Raw genomic sequence first — 22818 nt, 5'->3', positions numbered from 1 at the left:
CAATTATCAGCTCCAAGGAAGCTTGTTCTTGTTTGCCATCCTGTCCCCAACTCCCAGAATAAGAGTGGGGAACGACATTGGGGTCAGAAGGGCCAGGATGACCTTGAGTTCCATCATTCATGGCTCATGTGACCTTCAGCAAGTTATTTCACCCCTTCTAGTTCAGTGTCCTCATCTGTCAAACGGGTAAAAACGCTTGCTTTGCAGGGTGGTTCTGAGGGTGAAGACAGCCTGTCCTTGAATGCCTGGCCCCTGGTGCACGCTGGATGGACGCTGAGTAGTTACACGAAAGAGGAAGAGTACCAGCTGCCCACCACTCTGAGCGCTGACACCATGGGCTCTCTGCCCTAGCCTGCGCCCGACCCCAGATTGTTTGTGAAATGGAGAGGGACTTGGGCTCTGAGGACGAGTGTCAGTCCTAACTGCAAACTCTCAACCGAGTCCCAGTCCTGTATTGCTGGCTGGGACAAGTCACCTCAGCCTATCAGTTCTACCACAGCCTTAAACTCAACACACCCAGTACAAACTCACCATCTCTCCCTCACTGCTCCTTGGTCCTCACACGTCCAAACCAGCAGACAACCAGTGGCACTGATGAATCACTGTGAAATATCTGATAGACAAATCACAAGACTTGAACTAAAACTACAATTGTGAGCAGCCCAAGATGTAGTCCACCTGAGGACAGAGGGGGAGACGTGGATTCTGCCTGGCACTTATGGCTGTTTCTAGAAGCTCTGGAGCAAATGGGCTGCAGGAGAGGCTGTGGGCAGCCCTCCAAGAACTCACTGAGCGACCCACATGCTTTCATTAAACACTGTTCACAGGGGCCTGCGAAGGCCTTGTACTGTTTTCCTATGGCTACTGTAACAAATTACCACAAATTTGGTGGCTTAGAGCAACACACATTTATTATTTTACAGTTCTGGAGGTCAGGTGTCTGAAATGGGTTTCACTGGGCTAAAATTCAATTTCTCCTGGAAGCTCTAGGGGAGAATCCTTTCCCTTGCCTTTTCCAGCTTCTGGAAACCACCAGCATTTGTTGACTGGTAGCCCCCATCCTCTATATTCGAAATTAGCAGCATAGCATTTTCCAGTTGTGGCTCTCACCCTTCTGCCTCACTCTTATGAGGACGCTTGTGGTTACACTGGGCCCACCGGGATAATCCAGGATGGTCTCCCCATCTCAAGATCCTTACCTTAATCACATTTGCCAAGTCCCTCTTGCCTTGTAAGGTAACATATTCACAATTTCTGAGGATTAGGATGTAGACATCTTTAGGGGGGCATTATTCTGCCTACCACAGATCCTGAGCAGGATGAGCTTGGTTTGGGGGCATCAGCCTGGAACTCAGCCTCCTGCCTCCCTACCGACTCTGTTCAAAGTAGAACTCAGTGCGGGCCAATGGCTCACTCTCCTTGACAAGTTGTACTGGCTGCTGGGGCTCAGCTGGGCCACAGAGAAACCAGCCAGGCCAGGCCGCGGCCTCAAGCCTGAAGGCTGAGCCCAAGCTTCTCTGGAAGAAGGTGAAGCGTGTGGCCTCTTCACCACCCTTGTACAGGTCCTCGATGTTCACGTCCTGTGGGGGCAAGGTGGCTGCTGCAGGATGAGGCCACTGGTTGAGATGTCAGCCCTAGAGGCCCCCGGGGGTGGCCAATGAGGGACTTTACAGGGAGGGCCTGTACCCAGGGCAGTGCCTTCTGCAGGTTCTAGAGGGCAGGGGTCTTGGCACTAGGTGCAGAGGGAGGGAGAGGCATGTGTGGACCTGGCTGGAAGTCCACAGATGGCTGCAGAGATACCAGAGCACCCTGGAAGCCAGGCCACGTCTGCAGGACCCCCCAGAACACAGTGTGGTTTCTCACCTCCAGCTGCAGGGTAGGCCCCTCTCCTGTCTCCACACAGGCTAGGCAGCGACTGCCTCCCTGGATCCCCAGGAAGATGGGGACTTTGGTGCGGTCCAGGCCTCTGTTGGGAAGTATGCAGATCTTCTCTGGGAGGAAAGGGAGGAGAGAGCCAGGAGATGAAAGGACCCAGATGGCAAGCTCTCAGCGAGCTAAGGCTGGGCAGGAAAGAGCTGGCCCAGGGCGCACCTGGCCTGATCCCTGCATACAGGCTGCCGGGCAGGCTGGGGCCCCTGCAGCAGTCATGACACCCTCAGAAGGAGAGGTCCTCATCTGCTCCCTGCCTCTTCTCACTGTCACCAGAGGCAGGAGGGAAGGGGAGAGCCGGTCCGAGGGGATGGAGGCTATAGATTCTCACCTGCGCAGCTGTTGTCCACATTGGGATCTCCCACCAGGAGCTGGTCGCCTCTTGAGTATAGTGCCTTCTGATCTGCATCCTTAATTCTGGAACAAGACGGTAGTGCTGATGGCCTGCTCCCTTCAGGCACCACCAAGCCCCAAAGTCTTTCCACCCCCATGCTCTGAAGTACTACACTGAGCATTTAGGTGTTCTCTCCCACAGGTGAGAAGTGCATGACTCCACCCAAGAGCAGGTGAAACCAGGTCAGCCTTAAGGCTAGGGAAGGTCTTCTGGAAGCTCGTGATTCTCAGAGGCTCCCTTTACCAGCATTGGCCTCTGTCAGGGCCCTGGGGCAGTGAGGAAAGCCAGTGCCTTCTCATTGATGGGTAGAGTTTTCCTGATTATGCTAACCCCTTTCATGCCCTTCCTGAGAAGTTTCCTAATGAGGCTCAGATGTCTCTAGGATATAGTGAGCCTTATCCCAGGTTTTCTGGGCCTGACCCAATTTTGCAAAAATATTTTATTTTCTTCAGTGAAGAGGATTAATTGAATGTATAATCAAGTGTGGTTTGTGGGGCGCCTGCGTGCCTCAGTCAGTTAAGCGTCCGACTCTTGATTTTAGCTCTGGTCTTGATCTCAAGGTCATGAGATTGAGCCCCATGTCAGGCTCTGTGCTTAGCGTGGAGTCTGCTTGAGATCCTCTCTCCCTCTCCCTCTGCCCCTTCCCTTCGCACGTGCTCTCTTTCTCTAAAATACATACATACATACATAAATCTTTTAAAAAATAGTGTGGTTTGCTTTTCAAATATTTTAAAGGCTTTTTATAGAATAAAATCCAAAATCAGGGGAAAAAAATCCTATGTGACAGTAGGTGTGCCAACATGGCCACCTTGTTCCATGTGAGGTGTGTTCTGGGGTGGCCCCGAGTTATGGGTGCCAAATTTAGGAGGTCAGCAAGGCGCCGGAGCAGGGCGTGTTTACAGTCATTTGGGGTTGGCAGTGATTTCAACGATCGGCCTGGGAGGGTAAATACGTGCTGGGGAACAGGGAGGGAACCACGGTGAGTGCATGCAACATCAAAGTCATGCAGGTTGTTAGCTTGCAGGCTATTAGCTCGGTGGCTTGGCTGGTTTCAAAATGTCTGTCAGCCGCTCTCAGGACCTGGGGAGCCCTCCCTATCTCCAAGGGCAGAACCAATGGCCAACGCCATTGCCCCCAGGAGATTTTTCTCTCTCAATAACAGCTAATTATAATACCCTTCGCTAATGACTGTATGTGTGTAAAGTAGGTTCACTTGTACGATAAAAATAAAGATCTGCAAAGAGCCTGGGCTTGCCAACCGGACAACCAGGACTGCGGGGTTCTCATCTGCCAGCAACCACCTATTTGGAGACCAGAACCCAAGTTAGATACCCTGAAGTGCTGACGTCTGTTTTGTCATGTGGGTGCTTCATGCACACGTGTCTTGCCTTCCCAGGCACGTTGTAACATCTCGGAGGCCCCGACTGGCCCCCTAGTGTCTAGGACAGGGCAAGCCCATGGAGGAGCTGAGGAAATGTGGCCCAGAAAGTTCAGTCTGTTTTATTTGTGTTATGTCTCATCTCGTTCCTCAAAGGGCTGGAGGCAGTTTACAATGAAAAATCACAGGCCGTCACTGAGATTCAAAATTGTCTCTGAGCTCTTGGAGAGAGGAGGACAGAGCCGCACAGGGGTGAGTCCTGGCTCTGTGTGACATGAGGTAATTTATTTCACTTCTTTGAGCTTCAGTTTCCAAATCTGAATGGACTCAGTCATGCCCCCCTTGTAGGTTACTCGGGAGGGAGGCAAGGCAGCCCGAGGGCTGGCATCTTGCGTATGGTCAGGAAAGAGAGCTATTGTTAGGATGATGATAATTAAGCTTAATTATGGGGCCCTTGAGATTTCTTGGATGAGGAGTTGCTGCATCCCTCCCTTCAGCCTTCTTTCCCTCTTCCCATGTCATCCCCAGACCCCTGGTTCAGAAAGGGAGGACTCCAGGAAGACTTACGTGTAGTATCTTGCCATTGGGAGGGAGCACATTTCTGCGATTGTGGGTGACTGGTCCTTGCTGAGGGGGAAGGAGAGAAGGGCTGTCAGAGAAGGGTGGGTAGAGCTGGGGGGCAGACCCCCCGGGAGCTCCCAAATCACCAAATCACAGGGTAGAAAAATCTCACTAGGCTGCTTATCTATAACCGGCCTGCCGGAATCCTCTATGATCTCCCTAGGCTAGCAAGCTCCAGGCAGCCGCGCCTCACCCTCCTTTGGGGCCATCTGACAGGGGTGTGAGCCCATGACGTGTGCATGGTGCTAGCTTGGGGTAACCGAAGAACGGGTTCCCCAAAGAGTTTAGACAGGAGTACTTCCTGGGGCTGAGACTGAGGTGGGGCGTGCTCCAGCCTCACAGTTTGAGGATGAGCTGAGCTCAAACCTTGTCCCACTGCCCAGCCTGGCCCTAGAGTCACCTGAAGGTTCTGATTCGCCGGGGCTTGAAGTGACTCCATGACCAGCCAGGCTTGAGAACTGGTACACCATCTGAGTTTTTCTCACTCTCCAGTGAACATATAAATCACCTGCTGGTTCTGGTTCTCTAGATCTGGGCTGGAACCTGAGACTGTGCATTTCAGACATGTAACCAAGTGATACGTATGCTGCTGGTCCCTGGCCACAAGTAGCAAAGGACTAGATAGATGATCCCCCAGCCCAGCAGGCCATTGGCAGTGTGGCCTCAATGCAAGCACAGTTGATGCTGTGCTCTCTCTCAGCCAAACTACTGGGGCTCCTTTGGTTGTAGAAACAAAAATAATGGGCAGGCTAAGAGCTATGTGAAGGTCTGGCCAGGACAGATCAAGCTGAGGGCTCTGTGTGAGGATGATTCCCACTCTTGGTCAGTGTGAGCATAAGGGGCAGGCAGAAATTCAGTGTGGTCCAGTCCAGCTGGATTTCCAGGGGCCCCAGAAGCCTCCTGTCCTGGCCAAACCCCAAATCCCAGTATTTCTCCCAAAGACTGCCATATCAGGCACCGCCTGTCTGGGTTCTGGCTAGACTGTGATGAGGTGAATAGGAATGAGAGGCCAGCTTCTAGTCCATCAGAGAGCCTGGGGTCCTGGTGCTAAGCATCTGCCATGGTCCCTCCTAATGTGTCACACACTCCATCCCCTAAGCTTTCCCTTCCCTATTGTCCCCAAGTGACCTTTCCCTGGACTCTGGCCTATTGTCCTCCCTGGACACCATCTCTGGCTTTCTCAGACTTCATAACACCTGTCCTGAGTCAAAAACCACCACCCAAGTAGCACTGGGCTTTCTCCATCATACCCTCTCCTTGTTCTCCTACACATTTTCTATGTGGACTATGTTATCTCCAAGACCAGTATTAACTTCTGTGGAACCAAATCTAAAGACTCTTTTGAGTCCTCTGGTATTTGGCTTCTGCCTCCTCAGAGCTCTTGACATTGATTGACTCCCTTCACACTTCCATTTTCCCCATCTCAGGTCTGTGTAGTTCTCCCTTCCATTTGGTGGTGTCTCTAAGGCTGGAAGTCACAAGTCTAAGTTCTAAGCACATCTCTCACATACCCCATCGAGTTGCCATTCATCCATTTCCACAGCTGCAGCGATCTTCTTGGTCTAAAGCCTCTTAAGCCCCAACTGAACATGCTACTTTATCTCCAACAGTCTATAGGACACCTTCATTTAGACTTCCTGCCATCACAACCAACCAAAGAGATCTGAAGTCAAATCAATCTTCTCCTCCTTCCAGCCCATTCATCTCCCCCCTCCTCCTTATTGTATGTCTGATTTACCAGCAAGTTCCAATAAATTATTCTTTGAAATGTAATTTTGTCTTCTTTTTTGAAAGATTTATTTATTTATTTGAGAGACAGAGAGCACATGCATGAGCTGGAGGGGCAGAGGGAGAGAGAGAGACAGAGAGAGAGAGAGGGAGAATCTCAAGCAGACTCCATGCTGAGCACAGAGCCCGACACAGGGCTCAATCTCACCACCCTAAAATCACGACCTAAGTTGAAATCAAGAGTCAGATGCTTAACCGACTGCACCACCCAGGTGCCCCTAAAATGTAACGTTGTCTTCTTAAAAGCCATGGTACCTGTGCCGGTATTCCTGGTTTTTCTACCTTCAATCCAGCCCAACCTATGTGAGGTACCTGGACCTATATTCTAGGTATTGCTTTCACAACATCCCCACCCAGCTCTAGAGTCTACAGTGGCTGCCCATTTCATCATCATCTGGCCCTGATTCACTTCTATAAGTGTATTTCACTTCTCTGTGGATACTAAACCACCCTTCCAGGCACATGCCTTCTTTCTTCCCAGTGGGCATGCTCACAGTTGTCTTTGATTTCCCTCCTTCAAAAGCCATCCTTCCTCCTTGCCATCCATTCAGGTCTTTTGGCATTAGAGCACTGGATATGGTATCATTTATCTATAGGTTGAGTCTCTAGCTCTGCCAAATTAATTATCAGGTCAGAGTAACAGCTCAGACATACAAGGTCATGTCACCTCACCTCCAATTCTCAGTTTCAGCATCTGTAAAATCATGGAATTAGAGTCTGTGGTTATTAAGATTCTTTTCAGATCAAACGATCTATGATTCCATGACTCAGAGTTTAATGAATCTTTCTTTTACTCTTGCAACCCTACTCTGAACTCCTATTAAATTTCACTGTCTTCTGTATTGTTCTATATACAGACATTTGTTTCCCTTATAAAAGTTAACAATATCTTGATCCATGAAGTGTGGCGTGTAGCTCCCTCCAACCACCCTGACACACATATGCTTAGAAGCAGGACATAGAAACACACACAGAAGATTTCAATTGCCAGGCTGGGTTCTAGACCTAGCTCTCCTACCAATTTATCTTTCTACCTTAGAAAGTAACCTTTAGTCCCTGGGCCTCCAACTTGTTATCATTAGGAGGAGAGGCTAGGCAAGGTCAGTATTTTTCAAAACTAAGTTTCACAATGAAAATTTACACAGAAACCTAATGAAAGTAAAATGGATAAAGAGGACTTGCCTTTGCTGAAGCAGAGAATGAGGGTGACACCAGAACCCTGCTAACACTGTCCTTGGCCACTAAAGCAGGCAGTTGGGGTACTAATGAACCCCAAGCCTCACCACACACTGTTGAATACCACTGGCCTAGCTGATTTCTTCTGAAATTATTTTCTAAAATTTATGTTTCAGAAGGGGGAATGAAGCATGAGAGACTATGGACTCTGAGAAACAAACTGAGGGCTTCAGAGGGGAGGGGGGTGGGGGAATGGGATAGACTGGTGATGGGTAGTAAGAAGGGCACGTATTGCATGGCGCACTGGGTGTTATACGCAACTAACAAATCATCGAACTTTACATCAGACACCAGGGATGTACTGTATGGTGACTAACATAATATAATAAAAAAATATTATTATAATTAAAAAATAAAATCTATGTTTCTAAATATTTAAAAATCTTGACTTGGTTTAACCTATGCCTTCTCTCAAACTCTTTCTATGTGCTCCCAGACTTATTTAGCATCCCACGATGTTCTGTGGAGGGGAATACCTTGTTATCTAGAGAGCTTGCCAGGAGGAGTTAAGGGAGGGGGCATACCAGAGATATTGAGAGAAAGGAGAAGGAAAGTGAGAAGGAGATAGAATACTGCCGATCAACAACTGACCTGCAATCCGGGGTGCCTGGAACGTCCGACTGATTTCTCCAGGGCATCTGCCCCGAGTTTATACTGTCTGGTCAGGGTGGGTCAAGCCTGCAGCAATCTTTATAATTGGCTCTAGGATGGGAAAGAAGAGCCTAGGGATTTCACAATGTCTTTAGCACAGTATGGATAATAAGAAGGTGGGGGCATTAATGAGCGTTTGTTGAAGGGGGAGAGAGTCACCCATAAAGCCCTGGCAGAAGCCAGGCAGTGGGCCCCTGCTCATAGCTACTGTCATTGACACTATTATTGGTGGTTTCAATAGCCAGATAAACAGTCTTGGGGTCAGATGTCTTTATATCACCTTCCCGTTGGTGCGCCATGGGGCTCCATCCTAGGCTTAGAGAGGTAGAAGAGGCAAGAGAGGATATGTTTAAGGGGCCCAAGGACAGAGCAACCTCCGGTGTTTTAAGCCAGGCTGTGGCCAGTGAGACAATATAAGAGAGGGGACTGATGGCACTGGAAAGAGAGGAGGGAAGTCTCTGCTTTTCAACAAGTCCTATTAGCTGGTATCAGGTTGATGAGACAGAGCATTTAAGGAAACCCACCTATAGAGGATATTGACTTAGATCCATCCTGGGACTGGGCAGCCATCGTATGCCCTGCACTGCTAGGACACATGACACAGTGTGAGCAAGGCAGGAATAAAGAGAATATTCAAGCCTCTAATCAACATTACTTAACTCAGGCCATCCATCCACCCACCTGTCTGTCCCACCATCCAACCATCCAACCATCCATCCTTCTGTCTACTCACAAGAGGTGGAGAAGCTTGGCATAATGTTCTCTGGGGACCATCTGCCTTACTGTAATTCTCACTCTTCGGTCATTTGCACAGTTCCACAAAGGGCCTGGTGAGAAAGTAGGAGAGGTCAATCCACATGCAGATGCTTAAAGAGTGAAAGATAAGAAAATATGGGCAGGGAGGAGACCTAATTTCTGTTTCCTGAGGCCAACAGCCATTCTTCATCCTTCTCCCAATCTCTTATCTCCTTGTGGAAAGGGCCAACGCATGGGATATTATGCCAGGCAGTCAATGAGCATTTACTGAGCATTTACACTGCTGTGTGACAAAGACGTGCAATGCCTGGTCCCTGTTGTTAGGTAGCTTTACAGTCCAGCTGGGGAGCTAAGTCATAAATACTTAAAAAGATAATTAAGAAGACCAGACTCTCTAATCTGCACGACAAGGGCATATTGGGAACAATAAAGGCAGAGAATCTCCTTGAGTAAAAAAATTCCTAGAATTGAAAGGGCTTTAGACATGGCTATAGGCTCCCTCCAAATGGAGAAATCTGTGCTATGGCACCCCTGAGACATAATTAATCATGCTCTTCTTCAATACCTCCACAACCTCTTAAAGAAACGCTGTGTGTGTGGTCCTTGTGGTTAAAATTTTGGGGTCACACATAGTTTACTCACCAGTCCTGCTGGTGCCTCCTGGAATTAAACAGAACAAGTTTATTTTTCTACTAGGCAGAGCTTTGAATGTTTGTATGGGGCTTTCTGTGTTGTTTCTCCAGGATAAGTACCCTCAGCTCCCTGCCTCTGCCCTAATGACTTGGTCTTCGGACACTCTCTGCTATTCAGGACACACTCTTAGTCCTCAATGCCTATGCCTTGTACAAATGCCATGTGATGTGGGCAATACACGTCTGTAAATACAGGTCAAGCTGGGGGCTTATATTGAAATTGAAGAAATCTAAAACCACTATGTCTTTTTCGTATGAACAGTCATGATGCCAGGGTCCCCCAGCCCATACATTCCCAAAGGTAGCATTTTACATTCCTTCTTTCTCTATTGACTCATGTCAGCTCATCCCTGCTAAAACCATTTTGAATTCTACCATCCTACAAATGATGAATCAGTCACTTTAGGCTGGAGAAAGCTTCCAGACTGAAGTGAGGTTTCGGCTGCTCCCTGAAGGGTGGGCCCATTTAGATGGGTGGAGGAGAGAAAAAGAATATTCCAGGGTGGAGGAATAGTTTCTACATTCTGTACTCGCTGGTTTCCAATTATTTGTCAAATGTTATTTGAAGTGTTTGGAAACAAATCAATACAGCCTTGACCTTGAGCTCATTTCAAGGGCCATAGACCCCAAATCAATTATTACAATGAGGGGAAGTTGGCATAGCAATGTAGCACAGTCAGAGCAGATGACCAGAGATCTCAATTCAGCAAAGGCTTCTTGGAAGAGGTAATGATATCAGACTATGGCTGGGCCCGTGGGCAAAGAGAAGTGTGAACTGGGTCTGCAGAAACAAACCTGGTGCCTGCAGTCCATGTTCTCGGCACTCCTGAGAGGCCTGTGGCAGGACTTGCGCTGTCTGCTACCGAGGGCTTTGGCTGCATCTGGGCCTCAGCAGCTCCACAGAGACAGACCCTTCTGGTCTGGCCACATCCTTGCTAGTGCCTCAGCAGAATCTGAACTTGCCAGGCTGGTCTGACTGGTGAGGTGCAGGAAGAATACCTGGGGCTTAGATTTAGGCCTCTCCTCTGGCTTCTGTCCTGATCCCCTAGAGTTTAGGCAAGGATGCTGGAGTCACAATCCCTGGCATGTCAGACTGGAGGTGCAAAGGTAGTCAAGGAAGAGCTAAACCTTGCAGACACAGAGAATATTCAACAACTTTAGTATGCGCAGCTTTTAAATAGAATGTTTGGAGAAATGAAAGGGCTAATGTTGATTTTGAGAAGGGAAATGAAAATATTGGAAAAAAATTGCAATCATAATAAAATAAATGCATTTATTTCTCTTTCCCTATGTATTAGTTATCTATTGCTGTGTAGCAAGTGACCCCAAAACTTAGTTGGGGTGCCTGGGTGGCTCAGTCGGTTAAGCATCCGACTCTTTCAGCTCAGGTCATGATCTCAGGGTTGTGGGATTGAGCCTTGCATCAGGCACTACACTCAGCAGGGAGTCTGCTTGAGATTCTCACTCTCCCTCTGCCTCTGCCTGCCCTCTGTGTACACACACTCTCTCTCTCCCTAAAAAGTTAAATAAATGAATCTTAAAAAAAAAAAAAAAAAAAAAACCTTAGCAACTGAAAGCAACAAACATTTATTTTCTCACAGTTTCTGAGGGTTGGGAATCTAGACCAGTTTAGCTGGGTGGTTCTACTTCAGAGTCTCTCTTAAGGTGGCAATCGAGCTGTCAGCCAGAGTTGCATCATCTGAAGGCCTGACTGGGGCTGGGGGAGCGGCTTCCAAATGCACTCATGTGGCAGTTGGCAGGAGGCTTCATTTTCAACACATGGGTCTCTCTATAGGGATGCTTATGAGATGGCAGCTGGCTTCCCCCAGAACAAGTAAACAAAGAAACAGAGAAAGAAAACAAGATAGGAGCTGCAGAGTCTTTTATAATCTAATCTGAAAAGCGGCATAATATTGCTTCTGCCATGTTCTGTTGGCCACAGAGACAACACATGTACAATGTGGGAGGGGACACACACACGATGTGAGATGGGGTCAGCAGCAGCTGTGTTGATGTCATAGGGCTGCCATAACCAATTACCATCAAGCTGGTGGTTTAAAACAATGAAAATTTGTGCTCTCATAGTTCAGGAGACCAGAAGGCTGTCCTCCCTCTGAAGGCTTTGGGGAAGAATTCTTCCTTGCCTCTTCCTAGCTTCTGGTGGTTGCCTCAGTCATGGCATTTCTTGCCTTATCACCGCATAAATGCAATCTTTGCATCCATCTTCACGTAGCCTTCTCCCTGGGTCTCCTGGGTGTCTCTGTTTGTCCTCTCTTCTTCTTGCACATGCAATCATGTTGGCTGTAGAGCCCACCAGAATACATCCATGACCTCTTAACTAATTGCATCAGCAAAGAACCTATCTCCAAATAAGGCCACAGTCTAAAATTTCCAGAAGGACATGTTCAACCAACACGGGACCCTTTGGAAGCTGAAAGCCACACCTTGCAACCTCAGGGGGCTGTGACCACTCTAGATCCAGGATTGTTCTTTCTATAAATTCCTTCTCCAGGAGATTCCAACCACTCTAACTCATCATATTCTCTTTCTTCATGGCTTTGCTGAGGTCTGTGTGCTGATTCTGCCGCTGCTGACCACAGCAGCAGAGCTCAATTCAATTTGAATTTCACTCAGGGAAGTGGATGCTGAAGATGACTAGAAATATTGCCTGCTCTGTTTTCCTCAAGATTAACTTACTTATTACACAAGGAGTTCATCATCATTATAGAACAATTAGAAAATGTTTAAATAAAAGAATAAAAAGAAAAATCACCTGTAATTGCTGAATTGACATTGCTGAAATTGAAGTAAACTATTTTGGAATTTTTTCTATGCAGAAATATATAGATAGATATTTTTTTAATTAAAATGAAATTACAAGATATGTTAGTAATTTGCTCTTCTTAAAATGTCACAAATATCCTTCCATGTGAATAGATACCAGCATCTTGGATTTTAGTGGTACCTCAGGTTTCAAAACATATGACATGCCTGGCCATTCTTCAGCCTTCTGAGCTGGAGTCAATTCCTTGGACTCCCCCACCCTCTCCTGCCATGGCTAGAGCATGAGGGTTGAGATGGAAAATGTAGAATATGATGGCAGCTGAGTTATAGGGAAGAGGGAGGGGGCTGGCTTGGGTCCCTAATTCTATGACCTCCCTCTCCTGCATAGTGGTAGATGACAGGACCTCGTGTGGGCAGCTAGTGGCCCTAATAGGCTCTACTTGGGATGGGCTGGTTTGTGGGGCTCAGGGGTACTGGGTAAGTTACCATGAAGCATGAAGGGTTTCCAACACTCCCCCCACCCTGACTCCTTGGAAACCTCTTTATGTGACTTCTAGTTTATCTCGAGTAGTTTTTGCAAGGTTCTACACCAGTAGCACTACTCAACAGGGAAAGAAACTGTGGACTAAGCCCCAAATCTCAGAAGGATTAACCCAAACTGGGAATCAAAAGAGAGAGTGGCCAAGTGCCCACCAGAGGCGGGGCCCTGAGAGCAGATGGAGGGATGGTTGCCATCAGTGTCTTCCTCTACCTCCGTCCCTGCCTGAGCCGGCTCTGCCCAGGTAGGTTCTAGGGGGTGCATTGCCCTAGTCACACTGCTGGAAGTAGAAGTCTGTGATAGGGTTGTCCCAGATGCCATCCTCTGAGAGCTGGGTAAGTCTGAGAGGCTGATCTGCTTCCGTCATGGTGCAGAGGAACCAGCCCGGGTAGGCAGCAGACTCGAAGCTGGAGGTGAGCCCCGTGTCCCGCCGGTAGAAGGTGAAGCTCTTAGATTCGTTGGCACCGAGGTAGAGTTCCATGATGTTTACTGGCTGTGTGAGTGGAGAGAAAGAGTGGAGGAGGCAGGAGAGCTGGGCCATGGGCATGGAGAGGTAGGGCTATCATCAACAGAACCCTGCGAGGGAGAGGATCAGGCCCCAGGATGCCAGGCCCAGTGGCTTCAGCATCTGCTGGCTTAGTGAAGTCAGATAGCAAGGACGCCCCGACAGGACTCACCTCTAGTTTCAGAGTCGGTTCCTGCCCTGTCCCACACGACAGACACTGGCTCCCTCCCTGGACACCCAGGATGACTGGAGACAGCTTGGCATCCAGAGACCGGTTGGGAACAACACTAATCTCCTCGCCTAGAGAAAGGAAGACAGATTCAGGGGCCTTGACTGCCCTTCCCTCCCTCTCCCTGAATCGTGGACTTTGGAGTGCAAGTCCTGCATGAGACATCCTGTCCCCAGACTGGGCAGAAGGGAAGCCTGTTAGCTGCTGTCATCTAAGGAAGGGTGGTCTCCTGCCAGTTGGTCCAATGACATCAAGTCATGTAAGCACATTGTACCATCTCCCACTCCTAGCCCACCCCCTTGTGCAGGCTCAAACCCTTAAGTCTACTCTAACCCCCAGGGGAGATCTGACCACCTCCTTTAATGCCTCTTGACCCTCTGGCCTCGTTTTGGAAACTTGATTTGATAAGGATCTCATCAGAGTTATTTGGACATGTTTGTACCAACATGAGAACAGAAGAGTGTCTCATTCCTCTCTGTACCATCCCCTACCACACATACAAACACACACACACTCATATACATACATGCATGCATGCACACGTGTACATACATACACACACACACACACACACACACACACACACACACACACACACTCTGCCTGGCCCCAGAGCCCAGTAAATATGTCCCAAGTGGGCAGGTATGGGCTATTTTAGAGAGAAGACCTGTCATGGTGTCTGGGGCATGAGGCCAGATGGTGCCACCTGCTATCCGGGTCCCATCACTCTGAGGGACCGGGAATCCCCAGAGAGCAGAAGAGACCCAGGGCAAAAGGGTAGAAAGCCACTCCTGCATGGGAATAAAGGTCTAGGAGCCTATTTTAGATCTCTCCTCAGTACTTGCTCCCAGGAAAAGGAATGTTTGGCCTAAGTTTACCTATTAAAGAAGAACAAAGCATTCATCCTAGAAAATATTCCCACTTTACATAGAGGCTTCAGGTGGCAATAGGGTAAGTGTCCTCACTTTGCTAGAAGGTGTATTATTTTATTTGTCCTTGTTCAGAGCCTCCTTTTATGATGCCCCATCTACTGTGTCAGGCCTGGGGTCTGTAGGCCTGGACTAGTTTGCATAGCTATGCTAAGCCCTCTTCAGGCCCCCTCAGAGGTGTATAGAGACCTAGGGAAGTAGGGTCATGTTTTGCCACCAACCTTTGATGACCTTCCCTGCATTCAGCCCTCCGGCTAGAAGCTGGTTATCTTGCAGATAAAGCACCTTCAAGGCCGCATCCTTCATTCTGGAACATCAAGACAGATTGACACTTAGTTAGAGGAGGGGTGGGTGCTCCGGCTTGCTGGGCTCTACAGAGTCGTCCCCCCCCCCGTGTCAGGTATTGTCTCCGTCTCCTCCTGCTGTGCCAGGAGTAACCACCCAACCTTCCCTGCCAGCCCTGCTGGGCTCATACCCTACCAACAGGGTAACAACACAGCCTCCCATCCGAGTCTCGGATTTGCTCCTTCATCCTATTCAATCTTTTCTATACCAACCAATCTCCTCTATGTGTGATGTTGGAAAAGAAACTGGACTGTGAGTCAGAGTCCTGGGTTCTTGTCTGGCTGTGCTACCATTACTGCTGAGTCACAACAGACCAACTGCTTGCCCTTTCTGGGCCTGAGTCTCCCTGTTGCTAATTAAGACAATGGATTAGATAATGCCCAAGCCTCTTCCAGATGAAAATCTGATTCTTCAATCATTATTGAAGACATCAAGGCACATTTACTTCCACCTATTAAGTGAGGAATATCTTTAAATTTAAAATTCTTGGGGCGCCTGGGGGCCACAGTCGGTTGAGCATCAGATTCTTGGTTTTGGCCAGGTTGTGATCTCAGTGTGGTGAGATGGAGCCCTGCATTGGGCTCGCACTCAGTCTGAAGTCTGCTTAAGTTCTCTCCCTCTCCCTTTGCCTCTCCCCCACTGTGCGTGCTCTCTCTCTCTCAAATAAATAAATAAATCTTTAAAAAATAAAAATATCATAATAAATTTAAAATTCTTTCATTTTACTTTTCAAATTTATTTCTCATCTCTGATCTCAGTTGACTTTTTGACATCCTGTATGGTGACAAATATATCCTAAAATGGGTTTCCTCAAGTGTTATATGGAAATAAGTATGCTATGCGTAAATTGGTTCAATGGTGGCTAAACACAAACAAATCTCGTTCAAAGTTACTAATATATTGAATTGCACCATCGTTCTCTTACAAGAAGACACAGAAAGCAGTATTTCCCACATCTCTTAATCAAGGAGCGCCACTGTATAAAGCAACTCATATGGTTGGGGCTCCACAGAACACACCTTGGGAAAAGCTATGGTAGATTCTGAGTTCAAAGAGAACGAGGACCATTTTCACTCACTAGTGTGAAGTCCAGAACACAGCAGACCGTCTGGCTCAGTACATCCCAGTGGACAGACAGACTGATTGACCAAATAGTTTTGTTGTTGTTTTGCCCCAAAGGGCAGCAGGGAGGTAGTGAAGCAGAGTGACATCACTTCACCCCAGTGAGTGGTAACAGCTCCGAGCTGGGTCTCCTGACTTCCATTCTCATTATGGATACGTGGGGCTGAAGCTCTACACAGAGTGATTCACTTGTTCCCCCTTCTCGTCAGGGAATCCCCATGAGGTGGCCAGCCCCAGCCTGAGAAAGGCTGAAAAAAATTCTCTTAGGACAATGAGGGGCTGTTCACAACTTTCCAGCTGCCCATCCACCAATGAGAAGCCCCAACTCTGGGTAGCCACAGCCCCTCCCTGCCCAGAAAGGATGGACAACAGGTCTACCTGGAACTTACTTCCCTTAGAGGACACAGCCAATCAGAGGTTCAGATACTCACCGGAAACACAGCGCCCCACTCAGGACCATCTTGAGCTTCACAGTGTGTAGCTTCTTCTATTCTGAAATAACACAAAAACTTAGGTGGAGATAGAGGCTGGGCTGGCAGTGGCCTGAGTAGTAAACAGCCTTCTGACCCCACCCCACCCCCCAGCATGTGAACATCCCCCACAGAGCAGGGAACTCTAGGTCTGGGGTCAGGAGAAAACCCCAGTCCTGCTGGGGAGAATGAAACCCAGCTCCCCAAAGGACACCTCAGAATGCTCCTTTCTCCTGGCAGAGCTTGTGGTATCAGCCTGCTCCTCTGGGATGCCTCAGCCCTTTTAATAATGCACTAGGGAGGAGCCCCTGAAACTGCCACAAGCTGAGGAGGAGCAGGGTTTCCAGGTATTTCACACCACCCTAAGCCTCCAGAAACTCCTGCTCTTCATTACCTCTCCCAAGGAAGGTTCTGGAGATAGTCTTTCACCAATTCTGATGAACTTCCCAGGGGCTTTCAAGCTCTTTGTAAGCACTCAGCTCCTGGACCTCAGGCACTTCCAGACCCAAAGGCTTCAGTGCAAATAGCCCCTCAAGGAAAGCAAATTTTAGAACAAGCCCCTTTTCCCCTTCCTTCCTTCCTTCCTTCCTTCCTTCCTTCCTTCCTTCCTTCCTTCCTTCCTTCCTTCCTTCCTTCCTTCCTTCCTTTGCCAGGCCCATGGAAAATACTGGAGGTGGGGCTTTCCTGCTTAGGCAATGTTTAGTCTACTTATTCATTGTAGAAAAACCTGAAAATCCAGATTGGCAAAAAAAAAAACCCAAAAACCAAAAACCAAACCAAACCAAAACAAACAAACAAAAACGCTACCATGATACTTGTCTTCTGTGAGTACACCATCAGAAAACCGACGACAGGGGCGCCTGGGTGGCACAGCGGTTGAGCGTCTGCCTTCGGCTCAGGGCGTGATCCTGGCGTTGTGGGATCGAGCCCCACGTCAGGCTCCTCTGCTATGAGCCTGCTGCTTCCTCTCCCACTCCCCCTGCTTGTGTTCCCTCTCTCGCTGGCTGACTCTGTCTCTGTCAAATAAATAAATAAAAAATCTTTAAAAAAAAAAAAAAAAGAACTTGCGAGGGCGCAAGTTCAGGTTTAAAAAAAAAAAAGAAAACCGACGACAACACTTTTCCTCTTTATGTATATATACAGGTAACTGTCAACTGTGTCTCCCACAACTGAGTCATAGAGCCTACACTCTATTCAGTTCGCTTTTTTCATGTAACAAAATAGCAGAATATCTTTCCATACCAAATATGAATTATGATATAATATTGAATAGCTGCTGGGGCGCCTGGGTGGCTCCGTCGTTAAGCGTCTGCCTTCAGCTCAGGGCGTGATCCCGGCGTTCTGGGGTCGAGCCCCACATCAGGCTCCTCCACTGGGAGTCTGCTTCTTCCTCTCCCACTCCTCCTGCTTGTGTTCCCTCTCTCTGGCTGTCTCTTTCTCTCTGTCAAATAAATAAATAAAATCTTTTTAAAAAATTGTATAGTTGCATACACTTCATTGTATAGATGCATCATTTATTTACAGCAATCAATTATTATTCATCTATTATTATTTGCTATTGAAAATCACGTGGTGACAAACATCTTTCACGTGTCTGATTATTTCCTTAGAAAATAAAATCTAGCCCATGCCACCTGTGATTGATCTTTCTCCAATACCTAATTGGCGAATTAATATGTAGCTGGGTAACAATTCATGCAGCTTCAATACCTCTACACACTCTCTGTGACGGATCTGAATTAAAGATAGAGGGCAGTGCATAATAACAAACAATCTAACAATACCTTGAGTACTGCTAATAGCTATATATCATTAAGGTACAAATTTTAAAGAAATTGTGTTCCAGTTTATAGGCTAAAAAGTCCTTAAAGTGCTCAAGAATAAATAAAATATCAAGTTTTTCCGATGTGATAAACACCTTTCAGAAAACTTTAAAATGTAGGGGCGCCTGGGTGGCATAGCGGTTAAGCGTCTGCCTTCGGCTCAGGGCGTGATCCCGGCATTATGGGATCGAGCCCCACATCAGGCTCCTCCGCTATGAGCCTGCTTCTTCCTCTCACACTCCCCCTGCTTGTGTTCCCTCTCTCGCTGGCTGTCTATATCTCTGTCGAATAAATAAATAAAATCTTTAAAAAAGAAAAGAAAAGAACACTTTAAAATGTAAAGGCTACCTTAGGCAAAATCATTAAATTGACCAAATGGAAATGACACTGAAAATAACTACAAAAAAGAACAAAATGAAAAAGAAACACCAAAAGGCGTGATTTTTTTTAAGTTTTTTTTTTTTTTAAGATTTTACTTATTTAGAGAGAGAGAGTGTGTGTGTGAGTGGTAGTGGGGGGTAGGGGCAGAGGGAGAGAATCTTCAAGAAAACTCCTGCTGAGGGGGCGCCTGGGTGGTGCAGTCGTTGAGCGTCTGCCTTCAGCTCAGGGCATGATACCAGCGTTCTGGGATCGAGTCCCACATCAGGCTCCTCCACTGGGAGCCTGCTTCTTCCTCTTCCACTCCCCCTGCTTGTGTTCCCTCTCTCGCTGGCTGTCTCTCTCTGTCAAATAAATAAAAAATCTTGAAAGAAAGAAAAGAAAGAAAGAAAGAAAAGAAAGAAAAGAAAGAAAGAAAAAGAAAGAAAGAAAGAAAGAAAGAAAGAAAGAAAGAAAGAAAGAAAGAAAGAAAGAAAAAAAAAAAACTCCTGCTGAGCCCAGAACCCAATTGACTCAGGGCTCTATCAAAGTACCCATGAGATCACGACCTGAGCCAAAACCAAGAGTCGCACGCTCAACCGACTACACCACCCAGGTGACCCAAAATGGTTTTAAGCAGACGACTTTCATTTGTAAAGTGATTATAGGGAAGTACATGTTGTTTCACTTAAAAAGGCTGCCTTCTCTGATACCCTGACTGCAGTGAATTGCACCCACGTGCCCACAGGACACATCTGTGGGGCTTCAGAAGCTCTGTCCTCATTCTGACTAATATGGAATGACACCAGTGCATGGCTGCCCCCCTCCAGATAGGGCAACTTGCTGAGGGCACAGGGGGATGTGTCTGCCAGCTCTGTCTGCTCTGCAGTGTGCTTCATGGTGATGGGTACAGGATGAATGGATGGAGAGGTGAATGAATGAGCTAAGACAGTGAAAGTGACAAAAACAAAATGAACCCCCATGAAGAAAATTAAGTTCTTCAAACTTGAAAATAAGACAAACTGTAGCTTGAAGACCTGCATTGTGATGCCACCAGCTTTGGTTTTATTTTTCAACATTCTTCTGGTTATTCAGGGTCTTTTCTTGTTCCATACTAATTTTAGGGTTATTTGTTCCAGCTCTGTGAAAAATGCCCATGGTATTTTGATAGGGATTGCACTGAAAGGGTAAATTGCTCCGGGTAGCATAGACATTTTCACAATGTTTATTCTTCCAATTGATGAGCATGGAATGTTTTTCCATATCTTTGTGTCTTCCTCAATTTCTTTCATAAGTGTTCTGTAGTTTTTAGAGTACAGATCCTTTACCTCTTTGGTTAGGTTTATTCCTAGGTATCTTATGGTTTTTGGTGTAATTGTAAATGGGATCAATTCCTTAATTTCTCTTTCTTCTCTCTCATTGTTAAGTGTATAGAAATGCAACTGATTTCTGTGCATTGATTGTATATCCTGCCACTTTGCTAAATTCCTGTATGAGTTCTAGCAATTTTGGGGTGGAGTCTTTGGATTTTCCACATAAAATATCATGTTATCTGAGAAGAGTGAGAGTTTGACTTCTTCTTTGCCAATTTGAATGCCTTTTATTTCTTTTTGTTTTCTGATTGCTGAGGCTAGGACTTCTAGTACTATGAGGAACAACAGTGGTGAGAGTGGGCATCCCTATCATGTTTCTGATTTTAGGGAAAAAGGTCTCAATTTTTCCCCATTGAGAATGATATTCACTGTGGGCTTTTTGTATATGGTTTTTATGATATTGAGGTAAGTTCCTTCTATCCCTACAGTGTGGAGAGTTTTAATCAAGAAAGAATGTTTATAGCAGCAATGTCCACAATAGCCAAACTATTGAAAGAACCAAGATGTCCACTGACAGATGAATGGATAAAGAAGGTGTAGTATATATATACAATGGAACACTACTCAGCCATCAGAAAGGATGAATACTTACCACTTACATCACTGTGGATGGAACTGGAGGGTATTATGCTGAGCAAAATAAGTCAATCAGAGAAAGACAATTATCATATGGTTTCACTCATATGCGGAATATAAGAAACAGCACAGAGGATCATAGGGGAAGGGAGAGAAAATGGAATGGAAAGAAATCAGAGAGGGAGACAAACCATGAAAGACTATTGACTCTGGTAAACAAACTGAGGATTGCTGAAGGGGAGATAGGTGAGGGGATGGGTAACCGGGTGATGGGCATTAAGGAGGGCATATGATGTGATGAGCATTGGGTGTTATATCCAACTGATGAATTATTGAACTCAACATCTGAAACTCATGATGTACTATACATTGGCTAATTCAATTTAAATTTTTTAAAACAGAAAAGAAAACAAAATGGTGACCACATGTGCTTTCAGTGTCACACTAGAACTTGGTCAAAGAGGCCCCATCAGCAATTACTCAATTCTTTAGGAAATAGATGTCTTTGGCTTATTGATGACTGTGGATTAGACACCAGACTGTGAAGTTTGATGTGAACTAGGAGGAGATTGATAAATTGCAAATCATTTCTGCCTGATAGAAAAGATTGCCCCAGAGGGTGCAGTTTTATTGCTCTGCAATTCATTAAGCAGGTTTTTTTTTTTTCTAATCTAAGTCAGCCAACCCACTCCACCATTTCTTTCCTGACTGATCATGTCTTTTGAATCAGCTTTATCATCTTGCTGGTTCCTTCATTTATTAATAATGATAATCTTTGGCACATGCTCACTCTGTGTTTGTGTGTGAGCTGTGTTTTGGACTTTTTTGAAAGTTAAACTGACACTACCTAAGATAATATTATTTTGTCCCAAGCCACAGATCATGTGTGGTATGTGGTAGTTTTAAAACCTGTCCACAAATTCTTTGATACTCTACCATTTAAGAGTTGGAGCTTAATTTTCCTTTGAGCGCAGGCCAGACTTAGTGGCTTATTTCTAAAGTATCTACTACGTGGTGGAAGTGGCAAGGTGCTACATCTGAGGCTAGGTCACAAACGGCCTTGGAGCTTCTTCCTGATCTTTCTTGGCTCTCCCCCCTGGGGGAAGCCAGCTGCTGTGTCAGGAGGACACTCAAGCAGCCTTTGGAGAGGTCTGCATGGTGGGACCTGAGGCCTCCTGACAACAGCTACAGGTGATCAATCTTAGAAACAGGCCCTACAGCCCCACTCCAGCCTTCAGATGAGGAAGCCCTGCTGACATCTTGATTGCAACCTCACAAGAAGTCCTGAGCCAGACCACCCAGTTCATGCCGCTTTTCCGGTTCTTCATTCTGAGAAGCTGTGAAATTATAATGCTTTTTATTTTAAGCTATTGCTAAGTTTTGGAACAATTTGTTACATGGCAACAGGCAACTAACACACTTTGTCATCACCATGGGCAGTTTCTACGCCTGTTCTCCTTTCATTCGCCTCAGTCCTCAGTGGATATCCTCCCTTCTTAGGAAACATCTCAATTCTTCATGGACTTCACATGACCATGGAGGTTGTCCCAGAAGTTGTGCCAGTCTGCAGAGGGGTAATGTTCCCCATGGTGCTTCTCACCAGGGCCCTGGAGGTGGGGGTGGCTCCTGCTCTTGCTGAAGAGGGGAGGAAGCAAACAGGGCAAGGGTATACAGCTGTATCAAAGTGTAAGCACACATTCAAAAGTGGTTTATTATAGTAAAATAGTAATTTTTTATTAGGAAGATAAATCAAACATAATTAAAATAACCAGTATTCATGTGGTGTCACTATGTCCCTAGAACTATGTTTAGTGGGGGACTTTTTCTATTTCATGAGAATGTTCTCATTTTATGCTCAGAACTGCCCTATGTGGTAAATGCTCTTATTATCTCTGTTTCATGGATGTGGAAACCAAACATAGAAAGGTTAATCATGTTGTCTGATATGGAGCCAATAATCAGAACCAAATCCAGGAGACCTGAATCTAAAGCTATGGACCCCCAGGCACAACATAGAAGTTAGAGGGAACCATTGACAGTCTGCCTTAGATCATGTCACTCTTCTGCTCCCTGAATCTTTGAGAGTAAAAGGCAAGTCTTTGCCATGCTCCCAAGCCTCACAAAACCAGGTTCTCATTAACACTTCATTTTATTCTTTTACCACACCATGCAGTACACTCAAGCCACATGACCTCTTGCCCTTTCTTGAACAAGCCAGGTGCAGTCCTGCATCAGGGCCTTTGCACTGACTATTCTCTCTGCCTGGGAACCTCTTCTCCAAGATATGAGCATGGCTCACTCTCTCACCTCCTTAACATCTTT

At 46.5% G+C, this 22818-nt stretch overlaps 2 protein-coding genes across 2 annotated transcripts; both read right to left on the bottom strand.

The window, feature by feature from the left end:
* Window positions 1-967: 967 nt before the first annotated feature.
* IL1F10 (interleukin 1 family member 10) lies at window positions 968-4318 on the bottom strand. Its single transcript, XM_008700114.2, has 4 exons — window positions 4269-4318; window positions 2261-2346; window positions 1864-1991; window positions 968-1580 (listed from the first exon to the last, which is right to left on the bottom strand). The coding sequence occupies exons 1-4, from the start codon at window positions 4298-4300 to the stop codon at window positions 1368-1370; spliced, it is 459 nt and encodes a 152-aa protein (XP_008698336.1). The 5' UTR covers window positions 4301-4318; the 3' UTR covers window positions 968-1367.
* An 8157-nt stretch (window positions 4319-12475) lies between these two features.
* On the bottom strand, window positions 12476-14745 carry LOC103671492 (interleukin-36 receptor antagonist protein). The gene is made up of 3 exons (XM_008700116.1): window positions 14652-14745; window positions 13445-13572; window positions 12476-13260 (listed from the first exon to the last, which is right to left on the bottom strand). The coding sequence occupies exons 1-3, from the start codon at window positions 14734-14736 to the stop codon at window positions 13036-13038; spliced, it is 438 nt and encodes a 145-aa protein (XP_008698338.1). The 5' UTR covers window positions 14737-14745; the 3' UTR covers window positions 12476-13035.
* Between the last annotated feature and the right edge of the window lie 8073 nt (window positions 14746-22818).

Source organism: Ursus maritimus, unplaced genomic scaffold, assembly GCF_017311325.1.
Source record: "Ursus maritimus isolate PB19 unplaced genomic scaffold, ASM1731132v1 scaffold_6, whole genome shotgun sequence".
Classification (NCBI taxonomy): domain Eukaryota; kingdom Metazoa; phylum Chordata; class Mammalia; order Carnivora; family Ursidae; genus Ursus; species Ursus maritimus.
Note: the sequence above shows the minus strand (reverse complement) of the source record. Positions and strands in the feature narration are given on the sequence as shown.